Below are 26,150 nucleotides of genomic sequence, written 5' to 3'. Positions count from 1 at the left end.
GTGTTTCAGGAATGCAAATTAGAATCACAATGAGACACCACTAAGGTACATTCGATTGGCTAAAATTTAAAAGGCTGGGGACGCCTGGGTGGGTCAGCAGTTGAGCATCTGCCTTCAGCTCAGGGAGTGATCCTGGCATCCTGGGATCGAGTCCCATATTGGGCTCCTTGCAGGAAGACTGCTTCTCCCTCTGCCTGTGTCTCTGTCTCTCTCTCTCTCTCTCTCATGAATAAACAAATATCTTTACATAAAAGGCTGATATGAAATGTTGGTAAGGACATGAAGTAACTGGAATGTTCACCTTCTGCTGAGGAGAGTAGTTTGCAAATGGACTTGACCACTTTTGGGAACTAAATACTAAATTAAATATACATCTATCTAGACCTCAAGAAGTTCACTCCTAGGCGTACACTTAAGACAGATGGGTCTTAAGACAGAAGACACATAAAAGGGTCCTTATACCAGCTTCATTCAAGATTACCCCCAACTGGAAACAAGACACATGTTTATCAACAGTCGGAGAGAGAAATAAACTGTAGTATATTCATTCAACAGAATAGTATGCATCGCCAAAAAGAACAAAGTGCTGGGGATCCCTGGGTGGCGCAGCGGTTTGGCGCCTGCCTTTGGCCCAGGGCGCGATCCTGCAGACCCGGGATCGAATCCCACATCGGGCTCCCAGTGCATGGAGCCTGCTTCTCCCTCTCCCTGTGTCTCTGCCTCTCTCTCTCTCTCTCTCTCTCTGTGACTATCATAAATAAATAAAAAATTTAAAAAAAAAAGAACAAAGTGCTGTTATACATGAACAAACCAGATGAATCTGAGACATGATGTTGAACGAAAGAAGCCAGACACAAACGTATGAGTCTCTGGATGTGAGGTTCAAGGATAAGGGAGATCTATGGTGATGCAAGTCAGCAGAGCTGTTTCCTGTGGTGGTGTGTGTGTGTGGTGGGAGGTACATGAGAGAAACGCTCGATATCCTGAACCGGGTGGTGCTACTATTGCCATTGTGCTTGGTACCTACATGGGGTGGGCCCCAGGCAGAGCAGTGACAGGGAACAATTAGTGCTATTGTTGTTGCTAGCTCCTGATGCCATGATTCCAGTGGCCGAGCTGGAAGGATGTTGCACGTCAGTAGGTGGCCACATGCATCTAGGAACCCCAATTGCCATGTACTGACAGGATAGCTCATTTATCCCAGCCTCTGGCTCCTCCTCTGTAAAGTGGTGCCCACCCTAGGGGCTGATGTGTCTTGGGGGAGGTAGGGATTTCAGGGTGGGCCCAGGAAGATATTGCCCTCAAAGTTCACCTGACCTTTCTGGGGTCAAGCCATGAAGCTGGCACTTGCTAGCTATATGTGGCCTTGGGTTACTCGAAGAAAGCTCGAAGAAAGCACCCCTGGCTATCCTTATGAAGGATGGTGAGGGATCCAGATTTCTGGCACTCCAGGTGGAGAGGACAGTTAATTTGTATGAAATTGGAATGTCAAGCTTGGAGATCTGATTCCTTGAGAATTTACTTGTCTATCTTAGGCAACTCATTTATCTTCTCTTTGCCTCACATTCTTCATCTATAACGTGGAAATAACAACATTGTCTTGGAGTTGCTATGAGAGATAAATGAATTAACCACTGGCACTCCATTTGGCACTCCTGTCAGCCACTGTTATGCCTGCACTGCCAGGATAAAAATGCAGGTGAGCCAGTTCCTAAGGAAGAATAAAACTCCCAGCAGAGTCTTCGAGTACTGTTTCAAAGCTCAGACTAGATTTCTCAACTTTTTTCCTTAGCAGACTTTAGATCTTGGAGCTGGTCAGCAACTAATCAGGAACATAGGATTCCTCTGTCTCATGTCCACATGGACCAGTCCCTGGAGATGGGACCTGCCCTGAAGGCCGGATTCTGGCAGTAGACAGCAGCCCAGGAAGATACTCCCCTCAAAGTTCACCTGACCTTTCTGGGGTCAAGCCCTGAAGCTGGCACTTGCTAGCTATATGTGGCCTTGGGTTACTCACTTTACCTGCCTGAGCCTCAATTTCCCCATCTTTAAGAAGGAGGAGATCATCACAATCAGGACCCCAAAGAGCCATACCAAGACTCAGATGAAATAAGGCATTCAAAGGTCTGGCAAAGAGAAATCAGCCAGGAACATCCAATAATCCTGACTACTCCTGATTTTGTTCCCATCCAGGGCTGGCATCTTTTTCTGCCTCTGGATTGGGGATAATCAAGAGTTCTGGCACAATCTTATGACACCTTCAAGTAATAGTCATCCTATATGGTATGGTATACTTTTCCATACAAGTATGGACAGGTGGAGCATTACAACCAGACGATGAGTAGTGGGGGCTGGAAAGAGGACACAGGCCACCTCTAGTACCCTCGGGGTGATCTTCATTCTTGGGCATGACCACCCTCAGAGAGGATAAAGAATTAGAGCCATGAGTTATTGGGGACCATTGAGGCACTGGGGACCCCCAAACAACTTACCCACCTGAATTGAGTCTTGTCCTTTTTGCCCCAGCCCTACAAAGTAGGAATTAGTATTGGTGACATTCTATAGATGAGAATAAAGGGGCATAGAGCCATCTGCAGGAAGCATATGGTCTGTTCTGGTTGCTAATGCTCTACAAACAAACTACCCCAAAACTTAATGGCTTAAATCAGGGTGTCATGGACTGAATGTTCATGTCCTTCATTTCATATATTGAAACCCTAACCACTAGTGTGGCTGTATTTGGAGTAAGGAAGTAATTAAGGTTAAATGAAGTCATAGGGGTGGGACCCTGATCCCAGTGGACGAGTGTCCTTGTAAGAAAAGTCAACAGAGTTTTCCCATTCTCTCCCTCCCTACCACGTGAGGACACAGTGAGAAGGTGGTCATCTGCAAGCCCAGAACATGGCTCTCCCCAGAAACTGACCCTGTTGGCATGCTGAGCTCAATTTCCAACCTCCCATGCTGTGAGAAATAAATTCCCATTATTTAAGCCACTCAGTCTATGGTAGCCTGAGTAGACTAAGACACAAGACTTCGCACATTTTTTCTATAAAGGACAAGATGGTGAGTAGTTTAGGCTTTATGGGCCATGTGGTTTCTGTCGAAACGCAACTTTGCTTCTGTAGTGTGGAATCACTCGTCTGTAGCTGTGTGCACATGAACGGGTATGGTCGCGTTCCAATCAAACTTTGTCTCTATAAACAAACATTTGGCCCCTGACCTATAATTTACATGACCTCTGCCTGGCTTAACATAACAGCAGTATTTATTTTGTTCAGAAATTGAAATTAAGATGGAAACAAGTGTCCACTGATGGATAAATGGGTAAAGAAAATGTGGTGTATATACACATAATGGAATATTATTAAGCCATAACAAAAGAAGGAAATCTTTCCATCTGCAACAACATGGCTGGACCATGAGGGCATTATGCTAAGTGAAATAAGTCAGTTGGAGAAAGATAAATACCATATAATCTCACTTATACGTGGAATCGAAAAAGACAAAACAAAACAAACTAAGCTCACAGATACAGAGAACCGACTGGTTGTTGACAGAGGTGCAAAGTAGGAAGTGGGCTGAATGGGTGAAGGAGGTTGAAAGGTACAAACTTCCCACTATAAGACAAATAGGTCACAGAGATCTAACGAACAACATGGTGACCATAGTTAATAATACTGTAGTGCATATTTGAAAGTTGCCAACAGAGTGGATCTGAAAAGTTCTCATAAGAAAAAAATTGTGTCGGGCAGCCCAAGTGGCTCAGCGGTTTAGCACTGTCTTCAGCCCAGGGCGTGATCCTGGAGACCAAGCATCGAGTCCCACGTCCAGCTCCCTGCATGGAGCCTGCTTCTCCCTCTGCCTATGTCTCTGCCCTCCCTCTCTATCTCTCTCTGTGTTTCTCACGAATGAATGAATGAATGAATAAATAAATAAATATTTAAAAAAGAAAAAAATTGTGTCACTATGTGTGGTGATGGGTGTTACCTAGACTTATGGTGTTGACTATTTTGCAATGCATACATATATTAAATCATTATGCTGTACACCTGAAACTAATATGGTGTTGTATGGCATTATACCTCAATTTTTAAAAATTGAAATCATGACAAGGCACAGTGAGGAAAGCTCCATGGGTAGGGGCTCTGCTCCATGTGGCAATAGCTAGGGTGACCCGCCGGGAGCTGGAGGATTTGCTTTGGAAATGGTACACTCATGCAACTGTCAGCAGTGCTGGCTGTGGGCTGGGGGTCCAGCTGGTGATGTGGGCTAAAAGCTCTGTTTTTCTCCCTGTGTGCATTTCCATGGGCTGCTTGGGCTTCCCCATAGCATGGTGACTGGATTCTAAGCACAGCATCTGAGAGTAGGAGCAGAGACTCTGTCGCCATTTACCTGACCTTCAAAGCCACGTTATATCACTTGGGCTACACTCAGCAGCAATAGGATTGTCGGTGTCCTGTTGCAGGAGAGCACACAGAATGGGACAATCCAGTGTTCGGGTAAATGCAGACATGACAAGAAGATGAGCAAGTATCTGTGAGCTGCTGCTCAGTTGTCTGAAGGAAGTAAACAGGCTTCTGTGGAGATGTAAAGGGGGGGTGTCCTTTATCTAGGGAACCCCAGAGCCTTTCTGGGTCTGAAACCAGAGAACTTCTGGGCCATGGGGAAAGATAGAAGGTAAGGGAGAGGCAGTGCTCACATCTGGAGGCCAGAGAGCTTCCAGGGTGGATGAGCAGTCGACTTGGGCAGCAGTCCTGCTCCGTCATTCTGTTCCCTTCCTCCGGCCACTTTACGGAGGCAGTCTCCAAGTCGCTTCTTACGAAAGGTGAGTATGTGTGGGAAATATCAGGAAGGGAGACAGAACATAAAGACTCCTAACTCTGGGAAACGAACTAGGGGTGGTGGAAGGGGAGGAGGGCGGGGGATGGGGGGGAATGGGTGACGGGCACTGAGGGGGACACTTGACGGGATGAGCACTGGGTGTTTTTCTGTACGTTGGTAAATTGAACACCAATAAAAATTAATTTATTAAAAAAAAAAAAAGAAAGAAAGAAAGGTGAGTATGTAAGTGCAGGTCACCTGAGGAGTATCTGTGAGGTCACTATGGCAAGGTCCTCATCCAGAGCCTGAGGCACAGAGCCATGAAATTCTGAATGGTGCTATGGCTTTTTTTTAATAAGTTTTTTTAAAAGATTTTAATTTTATTTATTCATGAGAGACAGAGAGGCAGAGACATAGGCAGAGGGAGAAGCAGGCTCCCTGTGGGGAGCTTGATGATGGACTTGATCCCAGGACCCCAGGATCATGCCCTGAGCATGACACTCAACCAGTGAGCCACCCAGGCGTCCCCATGGCTTTTTGTTTTTTTCTTCTGGTTTTTGTTTTGAAATTGCTGGGTTGTACTGTGTTTATAGCCTTAGAGAGTTTCCTCCAAAATGAAATCAATACCACTAGCCATACTTCATGGGAAAATGATTTCCAAATGGCACAAAATGAATGCCTCTAATACCCGCATTTTGGAGAATAAAGCCTGTCAGCGATGAAGCTAATGTGACCATGCGTGGGAGAGGAGGCGGGTTCGGCTCGGAGCGGTCAGAGGACGGGTCTGTTGGAACTGCCAGGGGAAGGGTATGCATTAGCCAGAGGTAGAAGGTGCTGACCAGAGACTGCTTGAAGCCTCAAGTCCTCATGTTCCAACAAGACCTCAGTTGTGATCCACCACTGGTGTGAGGAAGGGCTGCTGAATCAGCAAAAACTGGGTTGGAAATAAAATGGAAGAAAGGAAGTGCAGAGTGTACAAGGCAATGGCAATTTTACTTCAGTGAGGCTTGGGGGGAATGGGCGGGTGTCCCATGTAGGAATCCATGACCTCCGCTGAGGGTCTGGACTCCTGATGACAGCGCCACTTCCACTTCTTCGGTGCTTATCATGCCCCAGGTGTCAGCTCCTTGAATCCTCACAGTAATCTTACAGCAGCTAGTAGATGCTCATATCACAGATGAGAAAACTGAGCACAAAGGTAGCAAGTGTCTGCCCAAACCCCACAGCTGGCAAGCCCCAGAGGCAGGATTGGAACCTGAATTTTGTTTGTGAGGCGCATCTGCAGCCCTTTGATCTACACATTCACAATATGTAATTATTCATTTACACCAAACAGTCCCTGAGACACTATTTCCTATCTATTTAGGATTAACAGAAGAGGGGATCCCTGGGTGGCTCAGAGGTTTAGCACCTGCCTTTGGCCCAGGGCATTATGCTGGAGTCCTGGGATTGTATCCTGGAGTCCTGGGATTGAGTCCCACGTCGGGCTCCTTGCATGGAGCCTGCTTCTCCCTCTGCCTGTCTCTCTCTCTCTCTCTTTCTCTGTGTGTCTCTCATGAATAAATAAATAAAATCTTTTTTTAAAAAAAGGATTAACAGAAGAAAATAAATGGAAACAGAATAGGAAGTCTCATAATACCAAGGGGTGGCCAGGGCACGGAGAGCCAGAAACTCGGGGCACTGCAGGGAGGGAAGGAAACCGCTCCAACCTCTATTAAGTCCAAGATGTGCTTGGCCCAACAATTCTACCCCTAGGCATTTAGAGAAACCTTCCAGGTCGCTTAGGGAGGCAGACACCAACCAGAAGGCGCATTGAATCATTGTTACTGCAAATCACAAAGCAAAGCCGAAAACTCCCTAAATGGCCCTCCACTTGCAGAGTGGACAAGGTGGTGACTCCTCTCCAGGCTGGCGGCGCTTCAGGCAGGGGGCTTTGGCTGAGCGCAAGATGGAAAGTTGAGCTTGAACTCTGGGAGTCCTGGACCCGCTAGTTTAGCCAAATATGGGAACGACAGGGCAGGAGGAGGTGTGAGCTGGGCCCCTGGTTGATTGGGAGACCTCAGATCACGCCTCTTCCTTGGGCTAAGTCTCAGGCTCTGCTGCCTGGCTTGCAATTCCTGTCTCCCTGCAGGCGGAGTCTCTCTCCAGCGGCCCTGCAATTAGCCGGGACCCTGTGCAATCTCCTCCCTCCCCCAGCAGCACTTGTCTGCTGCCATTTGCCGCACACGTTCCGTTCCGGGAGACCTGAGAACCGGGCTCCTGCCTGCGGATTTATGGTCCAGGAAATGCATTTTAAATTGGTCCCAGGACACTTGGATCCAGGAATCAGACACCATCACTTGGGGGTGGGGAGGGGAGTATGTATGGAGAAAGACCCAGTAACGCCCTGTGACGATCCCACTTTGCTCCCCCAAAGTGCAACCGCTCTCGGACTTGGGGGCTACCTGTTGGTCAGGGCGCAGGGTAGGGACAGCATTTGGGTATCTTTACTCCAAAGCAGGTGTGTGTGGCCGGACTTTGTTAATTGGCGGTGAGGGGACATTTACCAACTACATGTTTTCTGAGGTGGTTGCCCCCTTCCTCCCCCATGTAGACCTCAAACGGCCCCGTAAGGAAGAAGGATGGATTATTTGTCCTAGGGAAAAACCACCTGTGGTCTGCCAAGAGCCTCTCCAGGCAGGCCAGGGACAGGTGCTGGGCGCCAGAAGCGAGGCGCAGGGTGGGAGAGAGCAAACACGAGGGCGCCCCAGAACACCCGGGGCCTGCTCCGCCAGGCTTCACCCCGCGGCTCCCGGGAGGGGAGGAAGGCGCCCTGGGTGCTGGGCGCCTTCCCGTTACGCGGTTCCTGTCCCTTTAAATCTGAGTCCCGGGAAGGGGGGCGGGGGCGACCCGTCTGGACCCCTATTTCCAGGCCAGCCGCGGCAGAGGAAAAGCCGGGCGGGCGGGAGCGCCGCGTGGGGGTGCGGGGGTGCGGGCGCCCGGGGTCCCAGCCCGCGCCCCGCGCCCTCCACCCTCCACCCTGCGCTCTGCGCCGGGAGGGGCGGCGGGGCCCGGGGCTGGTTCGGGCGCGCGCGGGTCCGGGTGGGGCGGGTGGGGCGGGAAGGCGGCGCGGGGGCGCGCGCGTGGGAGTCGCGGGGCGGCGAGGGGCTGAGCCGGGGGCGGGAAGGGGGGCGCGGGAGCGGAGGGTGGGCTCGGGGGCGCGCAGGGGGCCGCGCGAGGCCGGGGGCCGGGAGAGGGCACGCGGGCGCCGGAAGGGAGCGGATCGGGGGCGGGGGCGGGGGGCGCGCAGGCCGGGGCGCGGGTGGGTGCGGGGGGGCGCGGGCGGGGGCGCGCAGGCCGGGGGCGCGGGTGGGTGCGGGGGGCGCGCAGGCCGGGGGCGGGGGTGGGTGCGGGGGGGCGCGGGCAGGGGCGCGCAGGCCGGGGGCGCGGGTGGGTGCGGGGGGCGCGCAGGCCGGGTGCGGGGGCGCGCAGGCCGGGGGCGCGGGCGGGGCGGGGGCGCGCAGGCCGGGGGCGCGGTGGGTGCGGGGGCGCGCAGGCCGGGGGCGCGGTGGGTGCGGGCGCGCGCCGCCCCTCCCCGAGCGCGCGAGCCCGGCCCGGAGCGCACGCCGCCGCCGCCGCCGCCGCCGCCGCCCGCCCCGCCGCATTGCTGCTGCCGCCGCCGCCCGGCCCGGTCCGCGGCCCCCAATATGGTGCAGCCGCCCGCGCCGCCGCCCGTGCCGCCGCCGCCCGCGGGCCCCGCCGCCGCCCTCGGGCGCCCGCAGCGCGGCAGCCGCAGGTGGGGGGCTGCGCCCCGGGCCTGAGCCGCCCGCCGTCCCCGTCCCCGCCCCGGCCTGCGCCGCCAGCCCGGCGGGCTCGCCTCCGAGGGGCACTTGCCGCTGAGGTGGAGCCGTTTGCACCAGACGCTCCTGCTCCTGCCCCCTCCCTCCCCCTCCCCTCCCCTCCCCCTCCCTCCTCCCCTCCGGTCCTGTCTCCAGCGGGAGCGCGAGACGCTGGTCAGGCTCCGCGGCGCAGCTCGAAAAGGAAGAATCGCCCCCAATTGACTTAAATTCCGCCGAAGCCGGCGCCGCGGCCGCCCGCCGCCCGGGATCTGCTCGCTGTGGTGTTTGCTTTCTCCATTCTTCCTTAAAAAAAAAAAAAAAAAAAAAAAAAAAAGGCAAAACAAAACCAGCCAGCCAGCCAACCAAGAATCCGGTTTGTTGATCGCCTTGGTTTTTTTTTTTTTTTCACCGTTTGCGGGATTTGCAAACCGAGTTACATGCATGTCCAGTGGGGGTAGGTTTAATTTTGACGATGGAGGGTCCTACTGTGGAGGCTGGGAGGACGGCAAGGCGCACGGCCATGGCGTCTGCACCGGTCCCAAGGGCCAAGGCGAATACACCGGCTCGTGGAGCCACGGCTTCGAGGTGCTGGGCGTCTACACCTGGCCCAGCGGCAACACGTACCAGGGCACTTGGGCGCAGGGCAAGCGCCACGGCATCGGCCTGGAGAGCAAGGGGAAGTGGGTGTACAAGGGCGAGTGGACGCACGGATTTAAGGGGCGCTACGGGGTGCGGGAGTGCACGGGCAACGGGGCCAAGTACGAAGGCACCTGGAGCAACGGGCTGCAGGACGGCTACGGCACGGAGACGTACTCTGACGGAGGTAGGTGCCGCTGGCGGTGGCCCCCGGGCAGGGCAGGGCAGGGCAGGGCAGGGCAGGGCAGGGGGCTGGGCGGAGGAGGGACCTTCTCGTCTGCCTCTTCTGTTTACCTCTGGGGAAGTTGAGCTTCTCCCTCCAGTGGGGCCGTGTGCACCTGGGGCATTTCCTGGGGCTCCCTGGAGGCCATAGCTGCCCTGGCTACAGGTTGCCCCACTGCCTGGTGGGGGACAGCACCCCTGTGCCAGCTGACGATTGTTGGGGGCTTTCCAGGAGCAGAGCCAGGCCCAGAGCCGTGGGGCTGAGCAGTGTCAGTGCATCATCCAAGCGCAGGCCAGAGACCTGCTGGAAAGGCCAGGCTGGGCCCCAGGCCCTGGGCCCAGGGCCTCATCTGGGACCCACCAAGGGTGGAGGGGAGCTGGGAGAGCCCCCCACCCCCACCCCCCCACTGCACCGGCCCCTGTTGGCAGAGCTCCCTTGGTGCTGGGCCTCCAGAAGTCAGGCCCCAGCTCTGCTTGTTTTCCTGCGGTGCCGAAGGGCCTCCCTTAGTCCTGATCAACCCAAGCCAATGGAAAGGGAGTGATTGGGAGAGGAACACAAACCCAAAGCAACACAACACGGCAATAAACTTCTAGGTGGTTGGACGCGGGCTAGCGCAGCCAGAGAGGCTGCTAGAGGGAGGGAGGAGGAGGCCCATCTGTTTAGCGAGAGCCCAGGAATCTTGCCTTCCAGTGGCTGAATCATTTTCACCGGTAGTTTAGGGAATGCTCTGTGCCTTCATTCTAGCATGCCACCACATTCAGGGCTGAGCCTGCCTGCTTGCCTGCCCTGGCTGCAAGATGGTTTCTGTGCAGGGAGCCTTGGCCAGCTTTGCAGCTGCCCGCTTGTCCTGGACACTCCAGTGTCCACTTCTCCGTGCATCGGAGAGGCATGGAGCATTTACTGTTCCTGGAAGCCAGACCCCAAACAAGCCCGCTCTCTAGATACCCCCTGCCCCCCTCTGGGAGCTTATCCTCAGAAGTGGCTCTGTGACTCCCTCTTGGTAATTTGTCAGGCATGGATGCCTGGGAAAAGCATGGGGCACAGCAATGACTTGTGTGCTTCTGCTGGGCATGGAGACCATGAACATACGTGTGGTCTTCGCCTTGCCTGCTTGCTGTCTCCACGTCTCATGAAGCAGGCACTAAACACCTGCTCCCCGGCCACATCCAGGACTGATGGAGGGCTGGAGAGTAATTATTATTTTGGCTTATGCAACTGAGAGGCAGGTTCATTATTACTCAAAGGAGAGGAGGCGTGGGGGGCAGTTAATTATATAATGCTCCTGCCTGTCAACGCCGTGCCCGGCCCTGTCCCAGGCGGCCTCTTCTGTGCTGTTGTTGTTTTCATGGAGCAGGTTGGAGAGCATCCCTGACCCTGGCGCGCAGGGGCTCAACTGAGCAGACTCTCTGGGTTTTAGGCGGTGCGTGTGTGTGCGCGCGCACACAGCGAGGCTCGGGCAGCAGATGTGGGTGGCTGAGGTGGGCGACTCAGCAGCCTGGCGCTCCCAGCTGGGCTCCTCGGGAGCCCAAGGGTAGTTGTCACCCTGGGGGCTCTGGCTGTGCTGCTCTGCGGATCTGTCCCTCCAGAGGTGCTGCCAGCTGTGCCTGAGCCAGGAGAGCAGCTTCGCGGTCTCATGTGGGAGCCCGGGGAGAAAGGAGGCAGGCCCCTGTCCCTGTGGAAGTCCCCAGAATATCTAAGAGTGAGGTCTAGCCCTCCAGGTTGTCCACCTTCCCGGACACCTTGGGTGGCCTGCAGAAATCTCTCCTTTGTTCAACAGATACTTACTGAGTGCCTGCTATGAGCAGGTGCTCTGGGTTCTGGGAAACCAGCAGTGAGCAAAACAGACAAAAGTTGTCCTCAGAGAGCTTCCATTTTAGAGGGAAGGGTAGGAATTCCTTTGTGCTAATGGAGGGAAGAGACCTGATTCTGTGGCTGGCCATGAGTTTAGGGTCTGATATGTTGATGTGAGAAATGCTTCCTTCTGTGGATTGATGTTCTTGGGTCCCTATCCCCCATCCAAGCAGCTACATAGCCTTCTGCTCCCCAAAGCACCTCCTACATTGCCCTGCTTGGGCCCTCCCATGATGGAGAGAGGGGGACCATGTCCAGTTTACAGATGAGGCCGGAGAGACCCAGGAGCCTGTGGGACAGGCCAGAGCCCCCCACCCACGGTGGCAGAGTCATGGTTGGAACTTGAATTTGTCCAGAGTGGAGCCCCCACCCCCCCGCATCACACCACCTGTAGGCCAACCAGGGTAGGCTTACAGGCACTGGGTGTGGGAGCTGACTGCTCCCTGTCGGTTGGTAACATGGCATGATGGAAAATTGAATTGACCCTTCCGGCCTGGGATAATCAGGCTGGACATCTGGGGCCACCTTTCTGCGACATGGTCCGTGCTTATCCTCAGGAAGGAAGTGACTGTTGAGAATGTGTGCCCTGCAGCAGCCCATCAGGCAAGCAGAACCAAAGCGGGGTGTTGCAGCTGTGGGTCTGGATGTCCCGTGTGTCCCCGCTCAGCTGGTGGGTGTGGCGGCTCATGTTTTGGGGAGGGCAAGCAGAGCCCTCAGGGAGTTCATGGTCCTGACTCCGGTCCGACTTTTCCCTTGCACAAGGGGTGGGGAGATTGGGCAGGCATCAGCCCAGCTCGCAGTGCTGACTTTGGGAAACGGGGATTTTCATGAATAATGCAGAAACGGCAAATGTATTCTACATTTGGCTGGAATGGGTATGGACTCCATTTCAACTGGGGCCGCCTCTGCCAACTCCTCCTCCTCTGGGTTCATCCTCTCCCCGAGTGCAAGGCACACGCTTTCTGCCCAAGTGAGCCCAGTGACTTCCAGGGTCCGTCTGTTGGGGGGACACCTTGGAGATGGGGAGACTGCAGGGCCGGGGCCCACAGGAGCATATGCTTTGGAGTTGCAACCCTTAGGCTTTGTGACCTTGGGCAAGTTCTTGAACTTCTCTGAGCCTCTATCTCTTCATCTGTACGAAGGGCTGATAACATCTGTAAAGTAGGTGGGGATTGATTGAGGTGTGTGCACGGCTGTGCTAGGATCCTAGTAAGCTTTCATCATTACTTACCACTATTCTGCTCTCACGGTACACATGCAATGAATGCCACTTACGATGATCATTACTGGAGCCAATAGCCAGGTGTGATCATGGTGATAATGATGACAAATGGCAATATCAAACACTTATTAAACAGGTACTGTGTGTCAGGCGTGGGGCACGTGTTTGCATGGATTCTAGCACTTAATTCCCTTACCTCTGTGGGGTTAGTTTTCTTATTTCTCCCATTTTCCCACATTGGGAAGGGGAGGCTTACAGAGGGCAGAAGACCTGACTGGCGGGTGCCGGGCAGCACCAGGATTCGCGCTCAGGACGGTGATTCCAGAGCCTGTGCTTTTGTGTGGAACACGTTCTCTAAACTTCCTTGTGCAAAACGACCTCCTCGTTCCTTCCTCTTCCTCCGCACCCCGCTTCTTCTTGGGGCGCGGCAGCCCGGAGTTGTAGGCAAAGGCACAGGTGCACGCCCAGCTGCTCCCTCCAGCCCTGCTGGCACTGCATGGCCCCTTCTCCACTCGCTGGACTCCGCACAGGTAAATATTTCCTCCTGGTGCCGTGTACACAGGACCCCTCGGACCAAAGTTACCCCCACAAATAAACCCTCCCACAGCCTGAAAGATGTGAGTCATCTCACACACCAGGCCTCCCCCCTCAAATGCAGATTCCGTTCACTGGCCCAGATCCCTCGGCCCACACAAATCACACACGCCCACAGTCTAAATTCTAGTCCCTCTGCGCCTGTGCGCGCGCACACACACACAATACACCTGTCACCCAGAGACGTTTCCACCTCGTCCCCCAAAACACAGCCACGTGTACCCTCCAGATCCCTCCCAACTCCTGCTCCTGAGAAGCAGGTGTCCCTGTGAAGGGTGAGTGCCAGCCTCCTAGGAGGGTCAGATGGAGCTTTGTTTCCACTTTAAACACACGTTTATGCAGTTAATGCCCCTTTTAAGGGGGAAGAAGCCCTCATCCAAACAAAATAAATGACCATGGGGCATATTTTTTTATACTAGGCCATGAATATGTGAAAGCAAACTTTAAAAAAAGAATCCACATGCCCAGGTTAGGGAGGAAGCAGGTCCATGGACATGGGCGGATGGACAGACCACGCAGGCCAATTGGAATTCATTTCAGAAACAAAAGCAGCTCCTGAAGATAAGCATCTCCTCAGAGATTCTGGTTCAGCCACTTTGGTGAGGGAAAAGGCTCCGGGAGGTGAAGGGAGAAAGAAAAAGCAAATAACTAGTTCTTTGTTGCCAATAATAGCTGAGGAGGAAGTGTTTCTGCACGCTCCCCTCACCCAGCGCAGCCCTGGAGCGATGTGGGTGCTTCAGATCAGGCACCTTGCCACACGCGGGTGAGGAGATGAGGGTCAGCACCCTCCGGAAATAGCCGCTCCCTGGCCGCTGAGGTAGCGAGGAGCCCTGGTTGATGGTGACAGCACAGCTGACCGAGGGAGGAGGACTGTGGGCTGGAGGGGGCATGGCTGGGAAGACAGAGAGTGGTGGTGGCTGCTGGGGCTCCTTTTCCTCCTCGCTTTCCCCCAGCACAACTCTGGATAAGTGGTTGTCGACTCTGAGCTGACAGCTGTGTATATAACGCTCAGCATCCTTTGAGGACAACAGGATATGTGGATTTGTGGGATCTAGAGGGGGTGATGTTTCTTTGGATTTCCCACCGTGGTCGCCCCCTCTTAGATCAGCCACTCCCCCAACTTACAGTCTCCCGACTCGTGCAAGGCACATGGGGGATGGAGTGAGCGCTAACCTGGGGTCCTGGCTTTGCTCTGTGCATCCGACCAGGGGTTCCCTCAGACCCACAGGACCCACTGTGTCTTCCTTTAGGACGGAGGAGCGGCTGGTCTCTTCAGCACCGTGGAGAGCGCCGCACACCCGCGGCCCGCGCTTTGCTCTCTTTCTCTTCCAGCCGGGCCGCCAAACTGAGCCTCCCGGCCCGTGACCACCACCCCTGACCTGTCCAGCACCCTCGGCCACCAGAAGTTTTCCTGTTCCTGCCCGCCCTGTCAGTGTGTGGGTTCCATACTCCAACAAACACCACCCCTGGTGAGGGGGGTTTGCTGTTTGCACCCCAATACTGTCATGTTGGGTGCCTCCTGGTGTCTGCTGGTGACCTAACAGTATCTCCTGGCTGGTGGGGTGGGTCTGGAGTGAGGTCTTTGCCTGAGGCTCACTTTTGTGCCTCTGTGTGCGCCTCTGCTCTCGCGAGGTGTGCAGAGGCTGTAGGTATACAACCAGAGCCAGGCAGAGGGATGATCTTGTCTGTAGCAGCCAGTAAGAGACTGCTGTGCCACCTTTCTCCTTAAATCAGTGCTGGGGTTCCTCACCTGGACCAACCCTACTCAGTACAGTGGCTGCTGGCCACATGTGGCCTTTTGAATTTAAATTTGAATCATGGTGAAACACAATGTAGATATTCAGTGTTTCCATCTCACTAGCTGTATTTCATGTGCTCAATAGCAATGTGGGACTTATGGATGGTGCAGAGATAGAACTTGTCCACCATCACAGAAGGTTCTGCGAGTGTGTAAGCTTCGCACAGGGAGGGATGGGTCTATGCCGGTCACTGCCGTGTGTCCAGTGACTGCGGTGGTGCCGGCATGCTGACTGTGGATGAATGAGGGCAATGTATCACTACCATCATGCCACACGTCCACTTCATTGCAAGCACTTACAGCTGGGCATTGAACATTAAAGGGAAAGTTTTCCCTGAGACTCTCATGCCAGTAGGTCACCCTCACTCATGGTTCTCTGAAAGCATCTCTGTGATAAGTCCCTAATGGGTTTTGTTTTGCTCTTGGCTCTGTCATTGCTTGTAAGGCTCTGCCATTGTTTCCCAGGAGTGAGATGGATGGTATAGAATAAAGGGAACCCATTCTGATGGTGTTCTGACATCCTGAGGGTGCGACGCAGTTGTGACCAGAGGGCACGGTGGGAGCACTGTCTAGTGAGCAGCGTTTGTGGCAAAGTGCTGGGAGAGATGCAGAAAAACAAGCAGCCTTTCCTCCGCCTGCTTTATAACTCTCTTTGCTGCTATAGTTGCCTTGGTTTGACTCGTCCAGTTGCTGAGGTGCATTTCCTGAGTCTCTGCTATGTTCAGGGGGGAAATGACACACAAGCTCAGGGTGGCCTTTTGTGAATCAACCTGGAAATAGCTGCTGAGCTTGACTGTGCTTGTGTCTTTTGGGGCTGCTGTCACAGAATTCCACAGACTGGGGGCTTCTGAACAATGACATGTATCTCTCACAGCTCCCGAGGCTGGGAAGTTGGAGGTCAAGGGGCAAGCAGATTGGTGTCTGGTGAAGGCCTGCTTCTGGATTGCAGACTGCCATGCTCCCTGTGTCCTCACGTGGGGAAAGGGCCAGAGGAGTGCTCCGGGTCTCCTTTATCAGGCACTAATCCCATTCCTAAGGACTCCCTGAAGGCCCCACCTCCTAACACCATCTCATTTATTACCTGTGAATCTGGTTGATGCCCGAGGTATGCCGTACGTAGTTTGCAGCGATGTACAAGAAGCAGGATGAAGTGACTTCTACCAAAAAGTCTGGATGTGAAACTAAAACATGTAAATAATCAAGGGTTTCTCATTCTGGAGTCTGGGGGGGCTCTGATGGAACCCCGCAGGCGAGGGTTCTGAGGAGGGAAGGGGAAGTGTGTGTGTCCCTGAGAGCAGCAGAGGTGTCCAGGGGAGGGGACAGCTGAGCTCAGGCTGAATGACAGCGGGTAGGGGGCCGTGGCTTCAAGACTAGCGTTGCCGACTCTGCAGGAGGCATGTCTTCTGTGGTGGAGCCATCACACTCTTTGCCTCTCCCCAGGTGTGGCTCCCACCTTCCTGGGTGTCCAGAGAAACCACAGTCCTCTGTGCTGCTGATAGAGCAGGTGTTGGGCAGGGGGCTGGCCCACCACTGTCGCTATTGGACGGAGTGTTTTGCAAACTTGACTGTGCATCAGAATTGCCTGGAAGGTGCCCAAAGCAGATTTGCTCGCCCCACCCCTGAATTTCTGGTCTGAGATGCTGCCTGACGATCTATGTTTCTAACAAGTTTCAGTTGGTGCTGCTGCTGCTTCTTGTCTGAGAACCCTACCTTTAGAAGCATGGCTCTAGGCTGGTGCTTCTCGTTTCCTTTTTTAAACTTACATTCAATTAATTAACATATAGTATATTATTAGTTTCAGAGGTAGAGTTCAGTGATTCATCAGTTGCCTATAACACCTTGTGCTCATCACAAAAAGTGCACTTCTTACTGCCCATCCCCCAGTTACCCCATCCTGCTATTCCCCTGGCCTCCAGCGACTCTGTTTCCTAGAGTTAAGAGTCTTTTGTGGTTTGTCTCTGTCTCTGATTTCACCTTGTTTTATTTTTTCCTCCCTTCCCCATGTTCATTTGCTTTGTTTCTTAAGTTCTACATATGAGTGAGACCGTATGGTCTTATCTTTCTCTGACTGACTTATTTCGCTCAGCATAATACCCTGTAGTTCCATCCACGTCGTTGCAAATGGCAAGATTTCATTTTTTCTGATGGCTGAGTAATATTCCATTGTGTATGTAGACCACATCTTCTTTATCCATTCATCTGTCACAGGACATCTGGGCTCTTTCTGTAGTTTGGCTATTGTGGACTTTGCTGCTATAAACATTAGGGTGCAGGTGCCTGTTCAGATCACTACGGTTGTATTTTTTTTTAAGATTTTATTTATTTATTCATGAGAGACACACAGAGAGAGGCAGAGATACAGGCAGAGGGAGAAGCAGGCTCTATGCAGGGAGCCCAATGTGGGACTCGATCCCGGGTCTCCAGGATCACACCCTGGGCCGAAGGCTGCGCTAAACCACTGAGCCACCTGGGCCGCCCCACTACATTTGTATTTTTGGGGTAAATACCCAGTAGTGCAATTGCTGAATCATAGGGTAGCTCCATTTTTCACTTTTAAAGGCAACTCCATACAGTTTTCCAGGTGGCTGTATAGGCTGGTGCTTCTTAACCCCAGCAGCACAGCAAAGCCACAGAAGATGGTTCCCCAGGACACTGTTAACAATGCAGAATCTCAGCCCCCCACCCCCAGCCATGGCCCAGGGACATCCAGGGCCAGAAGCCACATGTTTGCAAGATGCCCGGGTGGCTCAAATGTAGGAACTACCACTAGTCCCAGTCTCAGCTTACACGTGGAATCATCTGGCTGCTTTGGAAAATGCTGAGGCCCAGGCCTCACCCAGAGATACTGACTGAGGTGGTCTGGGTGCAGCCTGCGCATTGGGATCCTTTGAAGACTGTCCTGGTGATGCTGGTGTGCATCTGGGATGGACGGCTGGCTATGCATCCAGGGTGTTGCAGGGAGGATGGCAGCGAAGACCCAGCTGGAATTCCAGCCAGGCTCTGGGAGAGTGGCCTCCTGGCCTGGGTCCGTGATAAAACCCAGCAGGGCTGAGAGCCCCTACTCTAGGTGGTTCTTTAAACGCCAGGTCAAGTGGCTCATGAAGTAGATGCTGTGCTTCCTTAAAAAAAATAAATAAATAAAACAGATGTACAGATTTTCAAGCATTTGCCAATGTTCCAGCGAGGGGAGCTGCTGTGTGTGTGTGGCCCCCACTCTGTCTCTGCCTTTTCCTCCTCCTTCCTTACAGGGCACTGTCCCTACATTTAGGGCCAAATTCCAAGATAGTCTCTCCAGATCTTTAATTTAACTTCATTGCACCCACAAGGACCTTGTGTCTGTGCAAGGGCATATTCATGGGTGTTGGGGTTGGGACAAGGACATGTGTATCTGGGGGACACTAGTCACAGACTTCAGTTCGAAAGTGCTCCAGAGCACATACGTGGTCACCTACAATCCCAAAGTCATGGAGATTCCTTTGAAGGAAGGATACTCAAAAAAATTTTTTAAAGATTTTATTTATTTGAGAGAGAGCAAGAGAGAAAGGGAGAGAGAGAGAGAGCATGAGCAGAGGGAGGAGCAGAGAGAGAGCAATGGATAAAGCAGACTGTCCGCTGAGCAGGGAGCCCAACGAGGGGCTGAATCCAGGGCCCTGGGATTGTGACCCGAGCTGAAGGCAGATGCTTCATGGACTGAGCCACTGAAGTGTCCCAATACTCACTATTTTTGAACGTCTGTGTGCTTTACCATAGATGTTATCCCTTTTAGTCCTTAAAATAGTGCTTTGTGTCGAGGCATGCAATGTGCTCCCATGAAAGAGGGGAGAAGGTAATGCTCCCAGCACTGGGTGGCCTGGCGAGGCCGCAGGGCCGGTGGGCAGTGGGGCTGGCCTAGAGCTGTCTGCAGCACTGTGGGGACAGTAGCGTCAGCCACCCCCTTGGTCTACAGTTGAGGTAGCTGAGGACCAGGGAGGCACCCACGGTCCAATAGTAACACAGAGGCAGGGAAGAGTGGCCGCGTCTTCTGAAGCCGGGCCCTCGGTGGCTCTTTGCTCGGCATTCATGAACTCGTGGGTTTTCCAGACTCCTCTGAGAGTGTAGTGGAGCTGAGGGTCCTCTCCCAGGACACATGCTGGTCCCTGCACACGTGACGTTTTGTGGGTGCTTGTGGGGGTGCACAGACTCCCTAAGACTTATCCACGGACCCCAGGATAGGAACCCTCCAACTTTTCATGGTGCCCAGACACGATCATCAGTGTGCACAGCAATTGGGACCCGGAGGGAGGGCAAAGCCAGCAGATGTCTGCAGCCGGTGAGTCCAGAGCAAGGGCTGGAGCGGGTGGCACTGGCCTTCCCCTCCTTCTGTCCCATGAACACGCCCCTTCCTGTGCCCAGGCCCCAGGGCCCTCAGCTTCTCCTGCAGGACCATCGGCTGGTCCAGGCAATATTTGACCCCTGAAACTTCTTCATCCTGCGCCCTCCCCACCAGTTCAGTTAGACTCGAGTGTCAGCAGGTGCCTGGTCAGGAGCTAGGAGCTGCCTGTGCCTTCCTTCATTCGGCCTGCCTGGAAGGCGTGACTCCCCCATTCTGGAGGGGGAAGCAGAGGCCCAGTGAGGCCAAGGAGATGGGGGTGCTGGCTAAGGGTCTCAACAGCTAGCGATCTGCTCCAGACCTCCCACCTTGGGCTCCCCAGGAGGGAACCTAGCAGAGGACACACGTCTGGGGCCATCTGGGGCCAGAGTCCTGAGGACCACACCTGAGAACCACCTGCCCCTTCCCGTCAGCCTCTGCCTTGGGCGAGGACCGCTAACCGGAGAAGAGGAGACCTCTGAAGGTGCCGGAGGGTTGGTCTCACTGTAAGGAGCTCGGGAGGGTTTTTCGGTGGAGAGGGTTCCAGGTACTGAGGGGGGCCCTGAGGGTGCGCCCAGGAGTCCCGCCGGGTGGGGGGTATGCATGGCAAACCAGTGCAGGGTTTCTCGGAGGCTGGTTGCAGAGGCTAACCCGGAGGACCATGAGCTGGTGCCCCTCTGCCCATCTGGGGACTGGGCAGCCAGCTTCTGTGCACGACCGTTCAGTGCCCCCTCCCTCAGCTGTTTGCTTGCTGCTGAGGTCAAAGGCCTGGCTGGCGGGGGTGACTCTGGGGGAGAAAAGGCAAGAGTTGAATGCATTTTGATGAGGCTGGTGTGGGGCGCCAGGGCTCCAGAGTGCCTTTGGGCTCTCCATGCACACATGCTCCAGTGGAGGTCCCGTCCTGTGGACCGGAGGCTCTGGGCGGTGAGACCGGGTCTGGTGAGTTCCTCACTGTGACCCCGCAGCAGGGAGAGCTCTGGAAATACTGCTTGGCTGATGCATGGATGATAAACCCGTGGAGAGCTGGAGGGTAGGAGCGGCAGCCTCATGCAGAGCAGGAGCAGGGGTGTGCAGGGAGGGAGAACAGTGGTGCAGAGGCTCACAGGCCACAACAGGTGGCTCATTAACCTAAGGAAAGGGGTCCGGGGGCAGGGGGTGTGAGCCTAGCTGCCAGGGCTCCACCGGAGGAAAGGGGGTTCATACTCTTGTAGCTAAGTTTTCGTTTCAAGATGCGTGTGGACTCATATGTGGTTTTGAGACTAACACAGAGGCATCCCCTGTGCCCTCCACCCAGTCTCCCCAAAGGTAGCACCTGACGTAAGAACTGCACAGCGTTGCAGCCAGGATGCCCACAGGGACACAGAGCGTTTCATCAGCAGGGACCCCCAGCCGCCTTTCAGAGCCACACCCTCCTCCCTCCCATCCCTGGCACCCACTCATCTGCTCTCCCTCCTGTCATTTTCTCATTTCCAGAATGTTCTATACATGGGATTATATAGCATGCGACCTTTTGGGACTGGCTTTCTTCACTTACTGTGGTTCTCTGGAGACCCATCCATGTCGTTGTGTGCATCCATACCTCATTCCTTTTTTCTGCCAGCCGGGGTCCTGGGCTGTGCGTGTGTGCAGACCACACTGTGTAACCATGTACCATGGAGGGGTGTCTGGGGCCGTGATGAATACAGCTGCTGCAGACTTGCATGGAGAGGCTCTTAGGTGAACATAGCCTTCGTGACTCTGGGATATATGCCTAGGAGTGCAACTGCTGGACCATTGCTGCCTGTGCGGTGTGTTTGGGTCATCGCTCTGGCTGCTGGCGGGGAAGGAGATGGGAGCCAGAGTGGAAGCCGGAGACCCCTGGGAGGGTGCTTGTGTCCAGGGGAGGGGAGATGATGGCTTGGGTCTGGATGGGGGCAGTGGGTTGGGCAGAAACAGAGCCCCAAGTGTTTGGAGGTTGGCTGAGCAGTGGGTGGAGCCCAGACAGCCAGCTCTCAGTTGTGAGCGACCTCCTGGACCTTCCCTTTCAGACAGTGGGGACCTGAGGGCTGAGTGGGTCTATGGGCAAGAATTGCATGTGGGACGAGTGTGGTGTGAGAGGCTTCATGTGGCCAGATGAGGGTGGAAGGCTGCAGGGAGATTGTACACCTAATCTAGGTGGGGGCACCGCCCGCTGGGACTTGACCCATGAAGTCGGGAGGGGTGGCACTAGAGGGGAGAGGCCCCAGGACTCAGAGCGAATGGGAGAGCTGGTGAAGGTTTCTATGCATGTGCCTGCTGCATGCAGATGTCCCGTGAGCCAGCTGCCAGTACTTTGTGTTGTTATTACAAATCCATTAAAGGCACCGGTGCTGGATTATGGCCCCTGCTATGCACCTCGCCTTCTTCCCACTTGTCCTTTCTGCACCCTAGATGTGGTTCTGTGTCTGCACCCTGAGAGGGGGCAAATGGTAGCACCGTGATATGTCTTTGGTATCACCTTTGTGGCGGTGTAAGTGACATAAAGTTTGCCTTTTCAAGTGTACGATTCAGTGGTTTTCAGTATGTTCACGAGGTTGCACAGCTGTCACCACCACCTGATTTTAGAACATTAAGAAATATTTTTTTTCAAGATTCTATTTGTTTGAAAGAGAAAGAGTGAGAATGAGCGGGGTAGTCGTGAAGGGAGAGGGAGAAGCAGGTTCTTGGCTGAGAAGGGAGCTTGTTGCGAGACTCGATCCCAGGATCCTGGGATCATGATCTGAGCTGAAGAGAGAAACCCCTCATGCAGTAAGCAGTCTCACCCTGGACAGCCCCCGATCTGCTTTCTGTCTCTGGGTCTGGATGCTTGGTGTGGATGGGGTCCCACAGGGAGCCTTTGTGGCAGGCTTCGCCCTCAGTGTGTTGTTTTCCGAGTCATTCACGGATGTCCCCAGGCCGTCACCTGTGCCACGACTTGATTCCTCCTTAAGACTGAATAATATCCCATGGTGTGGTGAGCACACGTTTCATTTATCCATACATCGGTCCGTGGACATTGAGGTGGGTTCCACCTCGGGGCCAGTGTGAAGAGGGCAGCTGTGAACAGTCCTGGGTAAGTTGTTGTGCGGACATGCGGTTTCGGGTCTCAGTTCTATAGAGACCTGGGTAGGGTGGTGGGGATTGCTGGGTCCCAGGGTGACTCCGTGTTGGGCCTTGTGCCGCCGTTGTTCTGTTCTCCACGGCAGCTGGCCATCCTGGGCTCCCACCAGCACTGCCATGGGGGCCGCTTTCCCCATGTCCTCACCGCACCTGCTACGCTGTCCTTCTGTTACGGCCATCCTGGTGGCTGTGAAGTGCTGTCTCCTGTGGTTCGGATGTGCATCTCCCTGAGGACTGGTCGTGTTGGATCTCTGTCCACGTGCTCGTGGGCCACGTGCAGGTCTTTGGAGACATGTCTGTTCAGGTCCTTGCCTGCTTTAAAACTGGCTTGTCTTTTGTTGAGTTGCAGATGTTTAAAATACATTGTAGATAGCACATTGACTTAAAGTCCAGCGCCCGCCTCCTGACTGCCCCCCCCAGGATTCCCCTGTGCCTGCTGCCTCCCCATTGGACAGTGGATTCCTTGAAATAAATTTGATGCCTTTCTCTTGCCTGTAGAGTATGAGCGCGGTACCAGGACACAGTAGGTGTTCAGTAAATGTTGGCTTGACAGAACTGGAGCCACTGCCCACCGGCTAGGAGGTCAGAGTTCCCATCCAGGCTCTGCAGTGGAGGCTTTGAGGGGCCGCATTTAGGGGCTGTTTCACCAGCAGGGACATAACAGTCGTGGTGTCCACAGGGTAGTTGGGACCCACACAGGTATTTATTGAGCACTGACCACGTCCCTGGCAATGAGCCGGCGCTAAGTGCTATGGTACTATTGGGCCGGCTGAAGGGACCTGTCCATGCACCTGTTACATAGCTCCCCTTTTACTGCTGACAGGATGGAGGGAGCTGGGCCAGGGCTTTCCCACAGAGACCCAGAGGATGGTGGAGTGGGGCTGAGCAGCCTGGGAGCTTGCAGATGCTCCAGGAGGAGTGGTTTTTTTTTTTTTTTTTTTTAATGATAGGCACACAGTGAGAGAGAGAGAGAGGCAGAGACATAGGCAGAGGGAGAAGCAGGCCCCATGCACCGGGAGCCCGACGTGGGATTTGATCCTGGGTCTCCAGGATCGCGCCCTGGGTCAAAGGCAGGCGCCAAACCGCTGCGCCACCCAGGGATCCCCAGGAGGAGTGTTTTTAAGTGTGCGCGTAGGCAAAGGGAACAGGACCACCCGGGAGCACGGGGAACCAGCGGCTGTGGCTGTGGTTGTGTCAGACTCAAGGGGCAGTGTCAAGGGGTCAGGCCCTGCCTGGGTCTGCACAGAGCCAGCCTGACTCTTAGGGGCCAGGAGGTAACCCACTGGAGATGAAGATCTCAGCCCAAAGCTGGCCTGGAGCCTCCCTGGACTCAGGTGTCCCCCACCACCTGGACGGCGTGGGGCTGAGTGGCGCGTCTGCGGTGCAGGGCCCCATCTGGAGGAAATTAATTGTAGATCCCCGAGAGAATGCGGCAGAAATATAGCAGAGGTCAGAGTTTTCTCGGGACTGGAGGCGGCCCTGGTGACAGTGACCATGAAGTGTTCACAAGTGCAGAATGCCCTGTTAGTTGGAGGCCTGAGCAGGAGGAGGGCAGGGCAGGAATGTGCCAGCCAGGGGAGGAAGTTAATGGAGAGACAGAGAGGGAGGGAGGGAAGGTGGGAGAGACCAGGAGAGGGAGAGAGACAGGGGGAGACAGAGGGAGAGAGACAGAGATGGAGAGACAAAGAGTCAGAGAGGGAGAGACAGAGACAGAGATGGAGAGACAGAGATGGAAAGAGTCAGAGATGGAGAAAGACAGAGATGGAGAGACAGAGACAGAAATGGAGAGACAGACAGAGATGGAGAGACAGACAGAGATGGAGAAAGACAGAGATGGAGAGACAGAGACAGAGATGGAGAGAGAGAGAGGAAGAGAGAGAGGGAGAGATGAGCAGAGGGAGGAGACAGGGGAGAGGGAGGAGGGATGCACACCTACTACTTCTCACCCGTCCTTTGTTTTCACTGGCACCGAGCATCTCTGGGCAGGCACCCCTGCCTCAGTTTCCAGCCCTGCCCCTGCCCCTCAGGCCTGTGAGGAGCAGGAGCCTTAAATGAGAATGAGGTCCCCAGAGCATGGGGGATTCATGATGCCTATGAGCACAGCTCTCCACCCCTGGCTGCCAGAGCTCATCCCCCCTGAGCTTGTTCCCACGTGGCCCAAAGTGGAGAGGTGAAAACCCTGCCTTCACCTGCCTGATGCAACAGGGTCCCGTCCTGGGGACCCCCTTCTGTCTGGAGCCCTGGCCTGGGGGCCCCCCCTCCATCCTTGCAATGCTGCAGGATCCCCAGGTCCCCAGCAAGACAATCAGGCCCAGGGCTGTCTGAGCTGATTCTGAGTTGAGGGGTCAGCACTGGGGCTTCCTCGTCCCTCAGGAGGGCCTGCAGACCCCTGCTTCTGGGCCTTCCCCTCCTCCCACAGCAGCCAGAGGAGTTCCTGTAGAAATGTCCAGAACTCCCTCGGCGGGGTCCAGGCCTTCCAGCCAAGACACCCAGGAACCCGCCTGCCCTGCGGTGGAACAGTCTGGTTTCTTCCTCGTTGCAGGGAGTGGGGGACCCTCCCATGGAATCATGGGGCCAGAAGTTAGAGCCAGCTGTGGGGCTGGGGCTCTGGGTGGGTGGTTTGGGGAGGGCGGGGTTCCCTCTGCTCTTCCTCTCTCAGCCTCCGGGACTCTGGCCGATGGCCAAGGGAAATGGTTTCGGGAAAACCCAATCTCAAGGGCCTGTCAGCCGGACTGAGACAGCTGTCTGGACAGAGTCCCCAAGGGGGCGCAGGTGGACAGGTCTGTACTCACGGGCCATCGCCCCCGCTTGCTGGGCTCCTCCCTGTCCTCACTCCGCCCTCCAGAGCTGCTCTGTGCCGAGACGCCTGTGGAGCTTCTAGTATCCCTCCTTGCTCTGGACAGCAGCGCGCTGGGGGCCTGAGGACACACTGCTGGACGTCCCTCCCCAGGCCCAGCACGAATTTGGAGCTGGCGACCACGGGGGCCGCAGGGGCAGGCGGGGACCCCAGCCCTGCATGTCCTTGGCCTGGCCCACCCTCAGCCGGCCACACTGGCATCCAGCGGGGCAGGTGTGAGGTTCCTCCTGGGCTCTGGCCCTGCTTCCCCAGGATATTTGTAGTCACTCTCCCGGGACATGGCGTATCTGTCGCTGACCAAATCGCAGGTTTGGCCACTGGCCACTGTGGTTCGCTGCCCATCTAGACCTCAGGTAGAGAGAGGGTAGTGAAAATAAAGGTGTAAGTTCTTTCCCCATGGGTCCCAATTCCATCCGCGGACCTGCTGGGAGTCTGCACACTCGTGCTGGGGGACTGTGCTCCCACTCGTCCCTTGGGAGCAGATGTCATGTCTGAAATTGGACTGTCCACCTCCATGTCCTGTGGGGAGTCCTGCCCTGAGCACTCTCCACTGCACAGGCCGTGGGACCCTCTAGGCCATAGAGCAGGAGCCCCCTGGGGCGCCCAATAAACAGGGGGATTGAGGAGGGTTGTTATTTGGCAATTCTGGGAAGTAGGGGTGTGTCCCCCTGGCAGTGATGTCTGTTGGGAGGGGTTGAAACCCCGTCTCTCTCCCCAGGAAGGCTGGAGCTGCCTCACACCATGGCCCGTCCTTTGCAGGGGCTGCAGAGCGGGGTGCTCCTAACCCAAGGCTTTAGTTTTTGTAATTCATTGAGATAGAGTTCACCTAGCACACACGACACCCACTCCAAGTGCACAATTCAGT

The 26,150-nt window shown here is 54.9% G+C and overlaps 1 protein-coding gene across 1 annotated transcript in view; it reads left to right on the top strand.

Moving 5' to 3' along the window:
- Positions 1-8,619: 8,619 nt before the first annotated feature.
- Positions 8,620-26,150, top strand: part of JPH3 (junctophilin 3) — an 81,577-nt gene continuing 64,046 nt past the window's right edge. The window contains exon 1 of the mRNA XM_026004955.2: positions 8,620-9,462. Within this exon, the coding sequence (XP_025860740.1) occupies positions 9,081-9,462 (382 nt within the window). The 5' untranslated portion in view covers positions 8,620-9,080. The remainder of the gene's footprint in view (positions 9,463-26,150) is intronic.

This window comes from Vulpes vulpes, chromosome 12, assembly GCF_048418805.1.
Source record: "Vulpes vulpes isolate BD-2025 chromosome 12, VulVul3, whole genome shotgun sequence".
Classification (NCBI taxonomy): Eukaryota; Metazoa; Chordata; class Mammalia; order Carnivora; family Canidae; genus Vulpes; species Vulpes vulpes.
This window is presented reverse-complemented; position numbering and strand designations above follow the sequence as displayed.